General features: G+C 41.2%; 1 protein-coding gene across 13 annotated transcripts in view; it reads right to left on the reverse strand.

Annotated features, from left to right (window-relative positions):
* The window catches only part of CACNA1D (calcium voltage-gated channel subunit alpha1 D), a 188297-nt gene extending 174211 nt beyond the window's left edge, over window positions 1-14086 (reverse strand). For 5 of the 13 annotated variants that reach the window (XM_057417741.1, XM_057417735.1, XM_057417733.1 and 2 more), the window contains exons 1-3: window positions 13706-14085; window positions 11361-11679; window positions 8812-8917 (exon numbers count right to left, since the gene is read on the reverse strand). In XM_057417741.1, the coding sequence (XP_057273724.1) occupies window positions 8812-8917; window positions 11361-11679; window positions 13706-13742 (462 nt within the window). In that variant the 5' untranslated portion in view covers window positions 13743-14085. Of the gene's footprint in view, window positions 1-8811; window positions 8918-11360; window positions 11680-13705 lie in introns of all 13 variants that reach the window. The other 8 variants (XM_057417744.1, XM_057417743.1, XM_057417739.1 and 5 more) reach the window with 2 other exon arrangements.
* Window positions 14087-17371: the final 3285 nt, after the last annotated feature.

Here is a 17371-nt window from a genome sequence, read left to right on the forward strand (position 1 = left end):
AAGTCAAGCACCCAGGTTTCTGAGAATCACCACACTGCTTAATCAAGGCATTCTTCAAGAGTGGAACACTAAAAGCACTTGTCATAAAAATGACTAGGAAAAAAACAGGAACAACATAACGTGTTAATCGATGCTACCAAGGGAACTGCATACAAGCAAGAACTAAGCACATGCTTTCAATCTCCTCTGAAAGGGGAGGGGAGAATGAGAGTCTATTTGCAATTCGTTAGATGAAAATATTATTGCAGAGGATTACACAATAACAAAAACTCTAACATTGAAAAGCAAATCCATCCTGACTAATATTATGCCACTATCACTATTTATTAATTTACCCTTTCTTCATGGCCCTGTCCACCCAGATGGCTCACCTAAAGAAAGGTTTTTGGTGCATCACAGGATAAACAAATCTGAGTTGTTGCAAAAATGAATGATGAACCAACTCACACACTCAAACCATCACTGCAAACAGCTTGTCATTAAAACTCACCAGATTAGAAAGTACATTTAGTTGCTCTTAACAGCTACACGAGTCTTTTGAAGTACCCAGGAACCAGCTTTCTGCATAACCTAGAGTTTTAAAATGGGTTTTATAAAGCAATTCCAAGTAGTATTTATGGCAATCCCCTTTTGGTGCAGCATTGATACAGAGCAACATGTAAAGATTCTCAATTTTTTGTGTTCATTTTTAAGTAAACACTTCAGAAACTATTTTCAAGGTTTCCTTTAGCATAGCAGCTATTGTCAAGGAGTAAAACCATAGGTCAGTAAACTGCTTTTTTAGCTTAGGTTTGTTCATTTTTTTTTTTCCCAGCATTTGAAAATCAACCTTTATTATATTCTAATTCTTTGTCTGAAAAACACAAACTCCTCCCACTCACCTTAAATGCTCATTTTAGATTTGAATTACAACAATTTTAATGTCAAATCTAACTATTTTCCCACTGACCATTCAACTGATATAGTAACTATTAAGATTATTCTGTGTATTTGGAAGTACACAGATTTATTCTTATTGTGACCAGTCCACGCTTCACAGTTTTCCCTTTATCAAGCACTATTCTGTCTGGGGAGGCTGACTTTAGGCTATAATAGAAAAAGAATTTACACTCTATCTCCCCAGGCAAGTTGCCAATAATGCACTACCAGCAAATCTCTTTAAGGACAGTTAGTAGCCCTTAGTAGGAATTCCCCACAGGAACAAGCTTCCAACTTTGAACATGGAAAAAAACATTTCCTTTCCAACGGAAATGATTAAGTACATCTTTTAGCAAGGCCTTCTGGTTTGGATAACTGAGAAGCTATCTCCTGCAACTAAAAACATGGAAAATCATTTTTGCAGTGTCATTAATTGAAACCTGTAAAACTGAGTTATGGAACTTCCCATACCCTTGCACTCCAAACAGCCACTTTTAGCTGTGCTGGAGTAGCTGGATCCCAAGTTGTATTGGGGCACACAAATATAAAATAAACAACAGGGACTAGTCTATGTTATTCCCAAACCTCTACAAATCCAAATGACCTTTCTACCAGTTAGAAATTGCCAGTCACCTTGGTCATATCTTACTTTCAGGAGCATCCCTTTTTCTACACCAGTGTGAAATGAAATTTCTGTTTCATTCACCACTAGAGATGGACTTGACACATGCAATTATGTTTACCAAGAAAATTTGAGAACTATTTCACGCTGCTGCTATAGTGCACGGCAGACAGAACAGGCCTTGGAACTGGCTACAGGACAAAGTGGGTGTAAACCACCAACTCAGAATTTCCACAAAGGAGAAAAGGTTTTTGTAAATACATGATCTGCACTGGTAAGTAAAGTCAATCCCTAATAATCAGTCAATGCATACTACTGGAAGTAGCACATACTTGTAGTTTCATACAGCAATATGAAAAATGTAAATATTAAGATAGTGCAGAGTACAGCATTAGAATATTTTTTAACAGAAATGTCATCTAATAAGGAATTCTTGCAGCTGTGCAAGAATTACTTACTGATGCGTGCTGTCTCACCTAATGACCAAACAGCATTACCATTAGTTTTCAGAAAGGTAAGTCAGACTGCTCCCGTAGTTGAATAGTTACTTCATGGGTTTTCTGAATGATAAAAGAGATCAGGGTAATTGATGTACATAAAAAGCAGCACCTAAAAATATTACTGAAACTATCCCTGAGAACATTTACACACAGAGATAAACTGATGAGCAAAGAATTCAAGCTTATTCATGTTTAAGCCTGTGTGAAAAGAAAAAGGACAGTTACTAACATTTGGGTTTTTCCTTGCAGGACCTCCCAAATACTCATACACAGAGCTATAAATACATTTCACTGACTTGAATCAACATGCAACATAAAATTCCTGTGGTACATCAGTTACAATTAGATCCAGTACTTTTGAATCCTTCTTCAAATTAAATTTCATGACATTTTCCTTTAGTACCACCAGTTAGGTGCTTGGCTAAATAAACACAAACATTATCACGTCTCCACCATGATCTTCCATACACAAAACGAAGTATTTTTCAGTAGAGTACAAGTTATCTTTCATTTTACCTGAAAATTTTACTCAGATGACTTCTGTGCCAGCTAGCAGAGACATTAGAAAAGAACATTAGCTAAGAATCCAAAGGAAAAAAAAAAATCAGTATAAGTTATTTAGACTGGAAGATGTTCTAAGTAAGGGGAAATAGATCCAGGCCTTAAAGACACCTGAACTACAAAAATAAACACAGCTAAGACACTAAGGATATGTGGAAGCCTTTCTAAAATATATCACAGAACAATTAAACAAAAAAAATTTACTAAATGTGGTTAAAATTAATAACATTGTACAACAATATTTACAGATAAGCTACATGTAAAGGGTAAGTAAGGTAAAAAATAACTTTTTCAATGGATGGATTAATTATTTATGTGGCCTGAGAACTTAATGAGTCATAGGGTTGCTAATGAGATAAGGATAGGAAGTCTGACATCTCCAAGTCAAAAGTTCAACCAGCTCTTCTCAGAGTACTCTCAGCTGTGCCCTAGATTGAAGGCGCAGCTAACAGTTCAGGGACAACTACTGCTGGAGCTACTGAAAGATCCACCTGAATCTACTTACAAAGAAAGTCTTTGCCTGAAAGCTCAGACACAAACATTACCTCTCTGTAGCAGTGTCCACTACTATGGCTCTCCCAGTCCCAATCGCCTGGAAGAAAAAAAGGTGTCCAGGACCATCACCCAACCTGCTCTGCAAGCACAGGCTGGAAATACCTTCTTTTAATGCAAAACTACACTCTTTGAGAGGTTCCCTGCTGACAATAGTAGTCAGAAACAAGGCTGAAGCATCCTCTTATCAGGGGCATAGAGGCTAATTACCATTAGGTTCCAGCCCTTCATGCATTAGGGTCAAGCCCATTACTCACATGACTTTGCACTTGCTGATTTGCTGTAATTTATGCAAGTATCAATCTCTTTTCAAGAAGAACAGTGTCACCATTGAAACCCTTCAGGGTCTAGCCACTAGAGATGCAGCACACCCAAAGCAGACTCAACCCAAACTTCAGGGGTGTCATTTTCATAGACTCTCAATGGATGGATGCTTCTTATTGTCCACATTTACCTTTTTTTTTTTTGTAACAATCAAAAAGGTCGATTGGAGCCAAGATCCAGACTTGCACTGTGCATTGTAAAGCAGCCCAGTGCTAGTCAGACCAGTTGGAAAGTCAGTAGGAGGCAAAGCTCAGGAAAGCAGAATATGGAACAGCAGGATGATACAAGAAAAAAATTGTGGTGGAAGAGTGGAATAGAGCAAAGCATGCTGCAGAAGAGGACAAATGGAAAAGTAAACACAGAGGAAAGCCAAAGGGTAGGCACAAAAGAAAGAAAGGAAAGAGTGGGAAGTTCACAAAAGACATGAAGGGAAATATACTACAGATGGGGAGAAAAATGGAAAAGACAGAAACAGAACACAGATATATACAGGAAACCCTTCCTGACAGAAACAGCTTCTTATCAAGCTCAGACAAGAAACATAGCCAAAAGAAAAGCTGAATCAAGCATGCAAAGTTCAGATCCTGAAACTTCTGAAGGTAGATGAAAGAAACTACATTAACATATGAAGTAGTAAGTTTATGAGTATTTCACCCCAGAATACACTGCTCCTGTTCTGCTGTAAGAGAAAAACAACTTCTCTGTCTCAATAACAGTTTTACCCATCTACTTGCAGAAAGCCTGGGCTCACTTGCGAAAGAACATGACGTGATTAGGGATGAAGAATTAAGTAGAACTCAGAATCAAGTTCAGTAACTGGTTTTGAAGTTCATTAGCTTGTATTGCACTCTATGCAGTATAGAAAAGCATGAGAGAAATACTCTAAGTATAGAAGATCCCTTCCTCCTGCCTCTCCTGGCACACATCAGAGAGAATGTCAAGGTGTTTTAAACAAAGGATTAGACAAACTTTCCCAGAAAACACAGTACTGTATTACTCAGCAAGTGGTCAAACACAGTCCAGTCTGAACTCAACTCCGTACTTCTGCTTTGTTTGTAACACATTGTTTTGTATGACCCAGTACTAACAGATCGGTCTCGAGAGAGAATATAACCATGAATCCAACGTACAAGGAAACAGCAGAAGTACACCCTATATTCTCAGAGAACAGCAAAAAGGGAAAACGGAAATCTAAGCCTGCCTGCCCAGAAGATGAGAAGACAAACACACTAATAATGAAAGGGACTCCTATCCCACATCAGTGATTACCATCTGCTTAATTTAGTCATTGATATCATGAAGAAACGTCTTATTGCTTCCTTAAGTTATCATAAGTATCTCATTGCATGCTGCTGGCTTTGTCACAAAAATTGCAACAATCACAACTTGCACATCAGCAAAGATGAGTGACTGACAGAAAAAACACAATTGTCCCACCCTTACACTTAGCTTACACCATCAACTTTCCATAGTCTACTGTTCTAGAAACAAGCGTTCTCACAAATAACCTAAGATAGATGTCTGTGAGAAGGTTTAAAATTAAAAACTCACATTCAAGAACGATACTTAAGACACCACCTATTTTAAAACAATACATAAATATGTACACATTTGATTTGATATTTCTCTTAAGACACATCTACCTGTTACTTAAAATGCTTGTCATATTTGAGGGTAATTTGTGCTGAAATTTCTTTTACCATTACTACCGCAACATACAACTGTGGTGACTAGACATCACTTGTTGAAACATTCACAACAAGGTAAGCACAGGACTCAGCCAGCACTTGGTGGATGACAGATGGTCAGTGTTTCACTGCCTCAGTCACAGGTGAAGACAGACTTAGAAATTTTATTTCAGGTTTTTCTTACAAATCTTGGAAATTCCAGCATACAGAAGCCACCTCCTAACATCCCATCACAAGAGGAGAGCATACCTGTTCTGCACACACACCCCTAGATTGAGGTTGACTTTATGACCTCATGAAGTCATGAAGAATGAACACATCGGCTGCTCAAATTCTCAGACATGCAAATGGTCTTCTCCCTACCCCAAGAAAAACCTAGAAAAGTTTCCATTTTCATTTCCAGTGGTTTTTGACCTACTGTACCATTGCTTCCTCATTCCATGGCAGATTACAAATTATGTGTATTTTGTAGTCACAAAAAGAAAAATCCAGATGCATAAATATTTAAGGTTTTTGTTTACAAATTAAAAAAATATGAGGCAGTTCTGCTAGCTGATGGAAAGCAATTAATCTATTCAACTCAATGAAGCAACATTGATTTACTCCCTGAGAACCAAGCCCTAGATGTAATATTTGTATGCAAACTTGCCCTGGGTTCAGCAGTAGCAGTCATTTTCCTCCTTCTTAGCAGCTGGTGCAGTGCTGTGGTTTTGACTTTCGGCCTGGGAAGAGTGCTGATAACACCGATGTTTTTAGTTGTTGCTAAGTCATGTTTACCCTGACCAAGGACTTTGTGAGTCTCATGCTCTGCCAGGGAGGAGGGGAAGCCGGGAGGAAGCAGAGACAGGACACCTGACCCAAGCTAGCCAAAGAGGTATTCCATACCACAGCACGTCATGCGCAGGATGTAGGACTGGGGGCAGTTACCCCGGAAGGGCTAGGTCACTGATCAGTTGGGCTGGGTATCAGTTGGTGGGTGGTGAGCAGTTGTGTTCTCTTCCCTTGCTATTACCCTTATCATTATTATTATTGGTGGTAGCAGCAGTGGTTTGTGTTATACCTTAGTTACTGGACTGCTCTTATCTCAACCTGTGGGAGTTGCATTCTTTTGACTCTCCTCCCCAACCCTCCGGGAGCAGGGCAGGGAAGTGGGGGAATGAGACAGAGGCTGTATGGTCTGATTTACGGCTGGGCTTAAACCACAACAAAACTAAAATTTGTAAAGCTGAACTTCTGGAGTTTGCAAAGTAAGAAAGTGAAGGCACTAGAGGCAGCACATGTTCCCATTCCTCACCCTGGTCTCTCCCCCAAGGCACTAAATGATACAAGTGCTGCAATCTGCACCATGTCAATAATTGCCAGTGTCCCAGAGATGCAAAGAGGCTACAGGGCTGGTAGGACCAAACACCTTTGCTGGAAGGACCAAACACCTTTGCTGGAAGGAGAGAGGAAATTATCTTACTTTGCTCAGCTTTTGAACTTGAATTAAAGCTGGAGTGGGGTACAGTCTCCCAGCAAGGTCACACTAGCAGTGCAGGGCTTCTGGAAGACATATCTACATCCAGGGGCTAAAATCCTGCCAAGCCTGTTCATAGGATTTAATACCAATTTTTAGGATTTGGTCTCGGGTTTTAGACCAGTATCACAGAAGACCTGAACATTACTTGACAGAACAACCCCTACTTCCACTATAAGACAACTGAGAGCCCGCTCGCTCTCAAATATGTGTCTAGACACACACCTCCAGCATCAGGAAATGCATGCTCAAGCAGGTTCCAAAGTAAGCTCAAAGATTTCTAACTCAGCTCTTCTATAATATTCTCTCACAGTACACTTGAATATACATTAAGAGTTCAACAAAGGAAGTGGGTCTACACTAGAAAACGTCAGTGAAATACCAGAGGAAGAGACATGAACCCAGACCCACTGGTTAGTGTATTTCATGATGCAGAACTTCAGTTGTAAGAAAAGCCAATGTGCTCATTGCAGAACTATTTATTTTATTAGATAAGGTACAAGGGATGTTCCTGTATGTTCCCTTATCGAGCTCAAATCTGTCCCAGCACCTGAAAGTACATTGCCAGGATAAATTCTGTTCTCTGAGCAAACTTAGTGGAATTACTCAACATCAGTAGAAACAGAATGCAAATTTAAATGGGAATTTGAGAGAATTTTAAATAACTAAGTAAGCTTTGTACATATATAACTGGGGGTTTTCAAGACCCCTTCTACTTAAAAAGCATAAGGATGTCTTACAAGAAATATATATACATCTTTTTTTTTTTGCTTAGACAAACCTGCCACATCAGATAAAAAAAAGAAAAACCATCAGGGACGAAAATGTCAATGCATTGGCCTCACAAAACTAATGTTAACAATATTTCTTGCTGCACTATTAGCCTCTGACACAACTAACAGCTTTACCCTTTTCATGTAATGCATTATGAAATTAGTTATTAGCAGATCTCTTGGTGGATTGACAGCTATGGAGATTTGTGCCCTGATTTCTCAGGATGAAGGGGGGGAGGACAGGGAAGAAGAGAGAAATAAAGACTGTTGGTTGGCTAGATAGACAGCTGCATAAATCATTCTTTACAGTGACCTGAATTATTCTGCCTTTCACCACTACTTTTTATTGTCCATATTTGCTTCAGCTTGATAAACAAAAAAATATATAAGATGGGTCATATGCACAGAATAATTACTTTCAGGAAAATAAACAGGCTTACACACCACAAATCACACAAACATGTTCATAAATAGAAAACCTCACATCAACCCAAATTTTCCAGGTAAATTAATCCAAAATTGCCTACTTACTGGTACCTCTTGATTTTATGAAGAAACCTCCCCTCTCCCAGAAAGTCACATGCAGATTTTGAAAGTACAGGACTACTGAACTCAACTATTTCAAGATGGTGATTATGTTAAAACAATGAAATTACGGCAATATAATTCAATATTACCCTTGAATGTAACAGCTTTTCTAAGTTTTAATACAGAATTAACACAAAATTAGTTTTCATTGTATTTTTTCAACTGCAACTCTAGTTGCTACTTTCAATTGAAGAAATACATCTCTACGCTCTGCTTACTGCATTAGCATCCCTTTTTTGAGGGATCACTTACACCAGCAGTGACTGCTTTTAAAATACACATTGATGTTCCTATCACTTTAAAATGTATTAATGTAAAATTCCCCACCATCCTCTCATTAAAAGCTAACATATCTAATAAAATACACAGCAAAACAACACTGTTAAAAAAATGAAAACAAACTAGACAAGTATACAAGGAAAGGCAGTAAAACTTCAGGACTGAAACAAGAGTCAGAAGCACAGTAACAGCTAGTAAATATATTTTATCAGTATAAGCAATAGGAATTAAAGTTTTTATACCACACAAATATGTTTATACAAGCAGCATAATATTAATGTACATTCCACTCCAAAGAATTTAACTTCTGAAAAATGTTGTTTTAAATACATGACATAAGGGAGCACATATTAAAACTGAAAAAACACCAAAGTAATTTCATAAACATTCTAAATTTTCACTATATATCAATTTTAACTTTTTTACTAACAGCTAATCATGACCATCAATTTATACAGTAAAGAAATACTAAAAACTCAAGAGTACTTACCAAATTATGATTTGTTGAATTAGAATCATCTTCTGGGAATGGGATGTAAACAGCTAAGGCCACACAATTGGCAAAAATAGACAACAGTATAAATATGTCAAATGGTCTGGAAAATCTTGTTAAGGAATTAATGAATTATGTCCATCTATGAACTTTTAAGTCTAACTCTTTCAGCATCAACACTTATAAACTAAATCTTACTTTTAAGGCAACCTTTTGACTGACAACTATGACAAACAGTCTCCTTTAGTTATATAGCTGCACCACATTGTTTTCCATCACAATGATTTTTTTTCCCCAAAAAAGAAGAGAACATTGAACAAGAGAAAACTATTACTCTTGCTGCCACACAGCAATTTAGATTAAGTTCCAGAGATTAATAAAATTATACACCCTTAAATCAATACATGGGCCTTCATGATGGTCAAGGAACACTTACTGAGCTGTTCTGTCCTCATTTGCTCACGTAGGTCTCATTAATGTTAACAGAAATGTGCTTGCCCAAAAGAGAAAAATCATTTGGGATCTCATTCGTAATAGGATATGAGAAAGATTCCCAGCAAATCACAACAGATCTCCGGTATGAGAGCTGGGAAGCTGAATAACTTTGCTTTGGCCAGGACAGCAGATGAAAGTTTAGGTGAGCAAATTGGGGAATATAACACCACTACTGGCTTGTCAGCCATGCACACTGAGAGGCTATAGGCTTCGCACTGACAATACCATATCTGGATGGCGACAACTGAAACCTGAAGATACCTTCTGTCTTCCAGAAAGAAAAATATTTCTTAAAAGTAGAAGTTCATCCTTCAATTTATCATTAATTTGCCTATCCCTCAAAGCATTTCATTGTTTTACTGTAGCTCCAAACATGGAGGTACCCAGATGAAGAACATATCCATGGAAGTTTGGAAAGAGAGCATTTAGGGCTTTAGCTGTGATTTTTGACATTCTTCCTTAATTCAATGCACAACTTCATGACACATCTCTGTAAGAATCCCACAAGGGACTACAGGAAAAATACTGAAAACACCCAAAAGCATATTTTTGTCATTTTACATTTCTTTCGGGGGGGGGGGTGGGGGGGAAGAAAAGAAAAAAGACAAAACAAACAAACAAAAAACCCCAAAACAACAGCAATTCACACAAACCACTAACTCCTACAAGCCCCATCTGTCCCTTAAGATCTGTTACATTTTGTTTGTTGACTTGCAAAAAGTTTGCCACCTCAAGGGCTGAGTTTATGTTCACAAAGCCTATCAACATCAACAGCTGCTGCATTGTGTAAAGTTACAACACACAACATGCAGCATTCTCCAGACTGCAATGAACAAATGATAGCAATGCAAGACTGACAACTTTGTTTTATGATGTATTGCTACTGGGACAAATTCAGCCCTGAATTATTCCACTCTAGATCCATAGTAATTTCATTTAACTGACCTTAGCCAAGGAGAGGCCAATTTACTGAAATTAGTTGGACTTCTACCAGTTTCAGTGAAAGAAGCCGCTATTTCACTATCTTTAATTTGCAACTGAATTATGTTCAAAGAATTGAAAAAAAACCCAAGCCCTATAAATGAGTAACAGCTCCTATTGCCAGGTTGGCTGTTCTGTTTCAGTAACAAAATGAGTCTTATCTCAGCAATCCACTCTCTTGAACAGCTGTTTCCCGTTACAGGGATGCTGCTGTGACTAATAGGCCAACATTATTCTCCTCGTACCTCAACCAGACTATCTTTTATTTCAAACCTTTTCCTGAGAATTAAGTGATGCCAAATCAACACACTGTCGGTTGTGCCACAGACACCCACATACTTCCACATCACAACCACTGACCTAAAGACAAAGAATCCTTCCCAGCATAGAAGTCATTGGGAATACAGACCAGTATGTCTGATCTCCTCTCTACACATGTGCACACTTCTAATATGTTTGGTGGCAGGCATATGTTGTAGAAGTCCAGAAGATTAATATATTTCAAACACTTCGATGTACTTAGAGTGAGTCCTTGACTTAACTAAATATCTTCCCTATTTCTAGTACCTGGAAAAATAATCTTTTTTAAAAGATTTCTAAATCTGACTCTTTCGCCCTAACAGCAATACACCAAACTACAATATGGAAGATACAGGTTTTGACATCTCGGATCAACTCCCAGTTAACACTACTAGATTTACTCCTATCCACTCAACCTTCTTTGGAAAGCAACAAATGCAATACAAAGGTTTGCTGGAATACAATGTAAGTTTGTAACAAAAAAGTTCTGAAAATGTTCCCCCACCTCCTCCAAAACAAAAGGAACAGCTAGGGGCTCTTCTCTGACTTTGAGCTACTTATTTCAGTAAAATGATATTCTATGTCCTTAGGACACAAGCTAGGAGGCTATCCTTAACAGCAACTTATGCAAAATTAACTGCCATCAAAATTAAAGACAGTTACCTACAAATGCAAGTTAACTAATATGTTAGCTGTGATGTTATAAGATGCTATAAAACAATCAATACAAGGAACAGATTGTAAAAAAAGGAAACCATATCAAAGGATACTTCCATTCTACTAGACTAATGCAGGCTCTTCGTATTGGGTTGTTGAGGGATAAACAGAAAAGGGCACGAGGTGGCCGACTATTAGACGTATTACCCTGTTTTTTGCTCTTGGCATATTGCTGGCGTTTTCTTTGGGACAGAGATCCTACAGGCTGGGCTGTGGTGGTACTCATATTTTGGGCAGCCTTTGCTTGTCTAGCAGCATCAATTGCAGCTTGCCAAGATAGAACAGTCGGCTTGGATGGTGCTGAACTATTTGACTGAATAGCTGGTCCGTCACCAGGGAGAGGAATCCTGGTGCTACTTGCATAGTTCGCCTCTGTGGGACAAAAAAAAAAAAGAAGTACTTGGTTATATTTTTTTATATGCTAAAATGTGTCCCAATATTTCTGAGAAAAAGATTTATTTTAAGACTTCTTGGCAGTGTGATGCTTCCATGACATGTACTACAGAGCGCAAGTATATGCAGATGCATGTGTGACTGAACAGTAGCAATAAAAAGCACTTAGGAATCAGTATCGTAACTTGGAGTTTAATGCAAGCATCAAGACACAAACACTTCATGTTTTGATTCTTCCACTTACTGCATTTTTTCCTAACTGAATGGCAGCTTTCATGTCACCATGTTTATCCAATAAAACATAGCTATTCCTTAAAATGAACTTTGCTGTAATACCTTAGTATTCACTATTTTCTCATTTCATTTTGATCAAAAAGTAGTTGTTTAAAATTCTTATTCATTGTTCAATTAAGAATAACCAAAACTGGGGTTTAGAAGAGAGGAAGGTCCTGTAAGCAAGTTAAATCTCACCCTACTCTGTATTCTCAAAGAAAAATGCATGGCTGCCTCTCATGAGTGAAGAATCCAATAGTCTCCTGATAAACATATTCATAAAGCACTGGTATCTTTCACACTAGAAATTACACCCATGATACCACTGTAGAGGGAATGGGGTTTGGTTTTGCTTTTTAACAAGGTTTTAAAATAATAAACTGTACGTTCCAAACACTAATAAAGTCCTCTTCATCCCAGTGACAGCCAAGAAGGCAAAATACCACCTCATTGCCCCGATCTTTCCTTGCAAGCTCCTTAACTAGAGCAACAGAGTCTACTGCTGTATGCACCTGTAGAAAGGAGAGACTCCCAAGTGAAACTCAAAAACTTGCAGATGCCCGGGTGGGAAGAAATATGGAGGAACGGCACAATATACGTGCTGGAAATCAGGGCTAGCAGGGGATGACTGTGAAATGGATCTACCCAGGCAGGAGAGGAAAACAGCTCCGCAGCGATCGCTGCTCGTCAGAGAGCCACAAAAAGCACACCCCTCCTTTTCTATGTGCGGGGGGGAATAGACAACGAGAAAGACGCGAGAGCCACGAACACGCGTGCACGGGGACGAGCCTGGCGTTGGCCGCCGCCGCTGCCCGCCGGGGCGAGGGGCCGCGGGAGCCTTAAGATGGCTCCCCGGGATGGCGGCGGGGGTCGGGGGCATCACGGAGGCGGCCGAGCTGCCGCGGGGACCCGGCACCAGAGCGGCGAGCGCTAGCCAGCGGCGTGACACGGGGAGCAGCGGCGCCGGGGGCGGGACGGCTCCGGGGCAAAGGCGGGGGTGTCAGTGCCAACGATTCCAAAGCATCCCCGCTCTTCCATACGTTCCCCCCCCCCCAATAAAACTGCTATGGCACAGCCATCTATCTCCTCCGCCTTCCGCCTGCCCTTCTGGATGCCACGAAACATGGTTCGGCGCAAACAAACCACCCACCCATCTACCTATCCACCGTCCTTCCACATCAACACTTGAAGGGGAAACAAAGCTTGCCCCTATCAGGGGCAATACCACAAAACTGTGGGGGAGGAATCGTTTATAAACAACCGCGGGGATGTGGCAGTGCCGGAGGGGATTAGCGCCGAGGAGCCTCGCGGCTCTGCGCGGACCGGGCACATCGCACCCACGGCCCTGCCCCGACCCTTCGCCCCGGCGCGGGGAACCCCCATGAGCCGCAGCGCCGGGCAGGTTTATCCACGATTACACAAGTACGAGGGAAACGAGGAGCGAGCCGCGAGCTCCCTCAGCCCAACCAGCCGGTGTTAACGGCCCCAGGGCAAGGGACGGACGGGTATGCTGGTCACACGCCGAGGGCAGCACCTTATCCCGCCTTCACCTCATCCCCGGTGGCTCCCCGAGCCCTGCCGCTCATCTCTTTTCCCATCCCAAACGTTCCCCACCCTCCAACCCTTCCCTAATCCCCCCGACTCCCAAATCCCTCATAAATCCTCCCCCGCTGCCCCCTCCCTTCCCTCAGCCCCACACGCCGCTGCCCTTGGTGGGAGCACCGGCTCTTACCTGCTGGGTGCCGCTCGGGCTGCTGCTGCTGGTGCATGATTCCCACTTTCTCCAGTGCGTACGAGGAAAATGGAAAATAAAAAAAAGGGCAGAGACGCCCCCACCCCACCGAGCCGGGTGTGCGCTGCCCCTGCGCTCCCCTCTACCCGACCCCCATGGTAGTGACTAGCGACGTGCGAGGGGCTGCTCCTCCTCCTGCCGCTGCTGCTTCGCCGCTGCCAAATCCCTCAGAGTTTCGGCCAACATGACACTCACATCCGGGTGACACGGGATCTCTCCATCCCTAGCAACCCGGCTGCTGCTGCCGCTGCCTGCCCCTCAGTCCCCCTCCTGCCGCTGCCTGCTCCTCCTCGATCCCCCTCCTCCTGCCGCTGCCGCCCGCTCCTCAGCCCCCTCCTCCTGCCGCCGCCACGGGGTTAACTCCCTCGCTGCTGCTGCTGCCGCCGCCGCCACCTGCTGCTGCCTCCCGCCGCACGCCGGGCCGGGCGGGGGCGCGGAGCCGCTCTCTAATCGCCTGGAGCTCCGGCAGCCGCAAATAGAGCTGCCGCCGCCGCCGCCGCCGCTTTAACCCCTTCGCCGCCGCACGGCGCCTCCCACCCCACACGGCGTTCCCCCACGCCCTGGTTCCCGCTGCTCTCTCGCCGCCCCGTGGCCTCCGCGGCCCCGTCCGCTCAGGCCCCGTGAGGCAGGTGCGCCGGGACACTGCCCCGCCATGGACAGCTCCAGCCCCGAGCGCCCCGCGCTGCGGGCTCAGCCCGAGACTCCCGAAGTTTATCCGAAAAAATAAATCGGCTCTAAAAAATGTTTATTTTCGGCACCTTTCACTGCAGAACACCGACCTTTAATTCCGGGTTTGTTTCAGTGGTGGCCAAGCTACCAGAGCTCTGCGGACGGGTACGGGTGAAGGAGGAAGCTCAGGGCAGCTGGGGAAAATAACTAATGAGACAAAGTCAGGGTTATAGACACACAAATTCAAAATGGAGCTTATGTTTCAAAACTAAATTTGTTTTCTTAGCAAGTAATATTTTCCAATATTTTTAAAGAGTTTTTCAGGATATCTTTTTTTTTAACACACTCTGATCAAACCCAATGGTTTCAAAACTTTACCTTTGATGAAGGTATTATTTTGCTAAGAAAACATATTAGTGAAACTATTCCTGCTATCCTTTTCCTCTACCACTTCCTTATTCAGATCCTCTCCTCTTTTAGTCATCCTTCACCCACAACTATCTCCATCAAATTAATAATAAATAAGAACTACGTAAACATAATAGAAGTAAAACCTTAATACAGCTGGTATTCCCCAGGGACATGGTGTAGAAAACCCATCCTCCAGCTTTACAAATCCTCTGTTAGACGGAGCCTATCCTTTTCGGTGTTACCTTCATAAGTTAAAACATTAGCAGCAAGGATAACCCAGAGAGAATCCTCCTAACAAAAAAAAAACCAACACCACTTCTTGACCTGCCCTTCAGCACTTCCTTTTTTATAATCTTCTGACCTGATGGATTCAGCTGTTGAAGTCGTGAGTCAATCTGTTGGTTAGATTTAATGAGGAAGGCACCACACCCACTCAGCAGGTTTCTATCATTACAGCACATGTTTCTCCAGATTAAAAGTCTACTGTGTACTTAGGTACTTGCCTTAAATGTCCATGAAAGTCATTAGGGCTTCTTTTCCTGACAGTCAGATATTTAGGTGTCAGAAATGCTTGGTACATTTTCAAAAGTATCTAAATCAAGCCTAGTTGCCTAACAACCACTGCAGGCACTGGAAGTAGGCACCTAACGTGCTTAGCAGGAGTTAGTGCCTAACCTGCTTAGGCACTTATTGCCTTGACAAATCTAGACTCAAGTATCTAAATCACGTTTTTTAAATGAGGCTTATGAAGTTAAGCACTGAGAAATTCATAACTGGTAAATCCTGGATCTAACATCAGCAAAAAGCATCCCATAGAAAAGGGCTGCTTCCCTTGCAAATGTTTTCATGAATTTCCTAGATTCTGGCCTCAACGATGCCTATTTTCTAATCCTAGTTCTTACAACAGACCATAGCAGTATGTACTGAAAGCTACCAAATGCTTCTCAAAAATATCTTGGTGAACCTCCCAGTAAAACCATAAAAACAGTTGTTCCAAACCTATAAGCACATACTGTTGCATATTTCAAAAGCTAACGGGCCCTTTATTGTTAGATCAGATTACCTACTGTATTTTCAAAATTAGAATTATAATTAAAAAAGAAACTCAACTTATGGCAGCCTTCCAAAACCTAGAAGGGGCCTGCCAGAAACGTGGAAAGGGACTTTCTACAGGAACATGTAGGGATAGGACAAAGGGGAATGTCTTTAAACTGAAAGAGGGGAGATTTAGATTAGATATTGAGAAGTTCTTCACTATGAGAATGGTGAGATTTCACAGAAAAATTCACTAAATTCATACTGAGACACTGGAATGGGTTGCCCAGAGAAGCTGTGGCTGCCCCATCCCTGTCAGTGTTGAAAGCCAGGCTGGACGGGACTTTGAGCAATCTGGTCTAGTGGAAGGTGTCCCTGCCGATGGCAGTTGGTTGGAACATCCTTTTCAACCCAAACCAGTCTGTGATTTTATGATTCAGTGATTCTCATACATTTATTGCATATTTGCAACTAAACATAATTTACCCCTCAATAATATTTACTGGTTTTCAGGGATTTATTCTCTGTAAGGGAAAGAGGCGGCCATAGAAGCAGCCTCTTATGGACATGATAAGAGCAAAAGCCCAGTAAGAATTTAGGAGCATTGTGTAAAAGGAAAAACCTACTTAACCAAAACTACAGCCACTGTGAGCATGTGGAATGGTACACAGAAGTATTGTGCAGCAGTTCACTGCATGAAGAAGGAATAAATCCGATTGCAGTGCATGTGGGAGGAACTTGCGTAACACATACGCAATTTTATAAAAAATGGGAAGCAACACAACTAGCCTAGTCCTTAACAAGGCAGGGATTCTCACTCATGCAGGTTAATCCACTATTAATTCTAATAGTACAGCTGAAGTTATTAGTATGCTAATATACACTAAACTATTACTATCATTATACATGGGAGGAATATTTTAATGAAAGATGACTAAATTGCAAGCAAGGACTTGCAGGATTCATTCTCATCCATATTATGCATTTTCCTTTAATTTTGCATGTATTTTCAGGTGCATTCTCTTCTTTTTGTCTAAAGACTTCTATTTTCATTCTTCTTATCTGAAGTACGGTAGCGCTACAGTTTGAGTCTGAAGATGTTTGAATTTTTATCTAAAAAAAAAACCATGATGAAATTTAAATATGTCTGTATATTGTTTATGTCAGATCAGTAAATATCATCTTTCGAATTTCAGTACAAGTGATGGTGACTCTCTAAAGAACTGAAAACAGCACTTTGTTATTATTATGAATGTAGTTTATATGGACAACTATAAAAAGTACATACTTCTGAAAGCCCGTTAACTGGGATCTCAAAACTAGATAAAATTGTGCACAAATGGATATTAAAATACATTAATCCACTATAGAATAAAGATGATGAGAGGGAGGCTTAATTGTTCATGTTATTGACCTTATCCATGCTTGAAATTTAATAGGTTAAAAAAACTGTCAAAAGGATATAGCAATGAATTTGCATTTGCCTTCTGC

The sequence above is a fragment of the Pezoporus wallicus genome, unplaced genomic scaffold (genome assembly GCF_028554395.1).
Source record: "Pezoporus wallicus isolate ANWC-B61680 ecotype Strahan unplaced genomic scaffold, APGP_CSIRO_Pwel_v1 contig_8542, whole genome shotgun sequence".
NCBI classification, from domain to species: Eukaryota; Metazoa; Chordata; class Aves; order Psittaciformes; family Psittacidae; genus Pezoporus; species Pezoporus wallicus.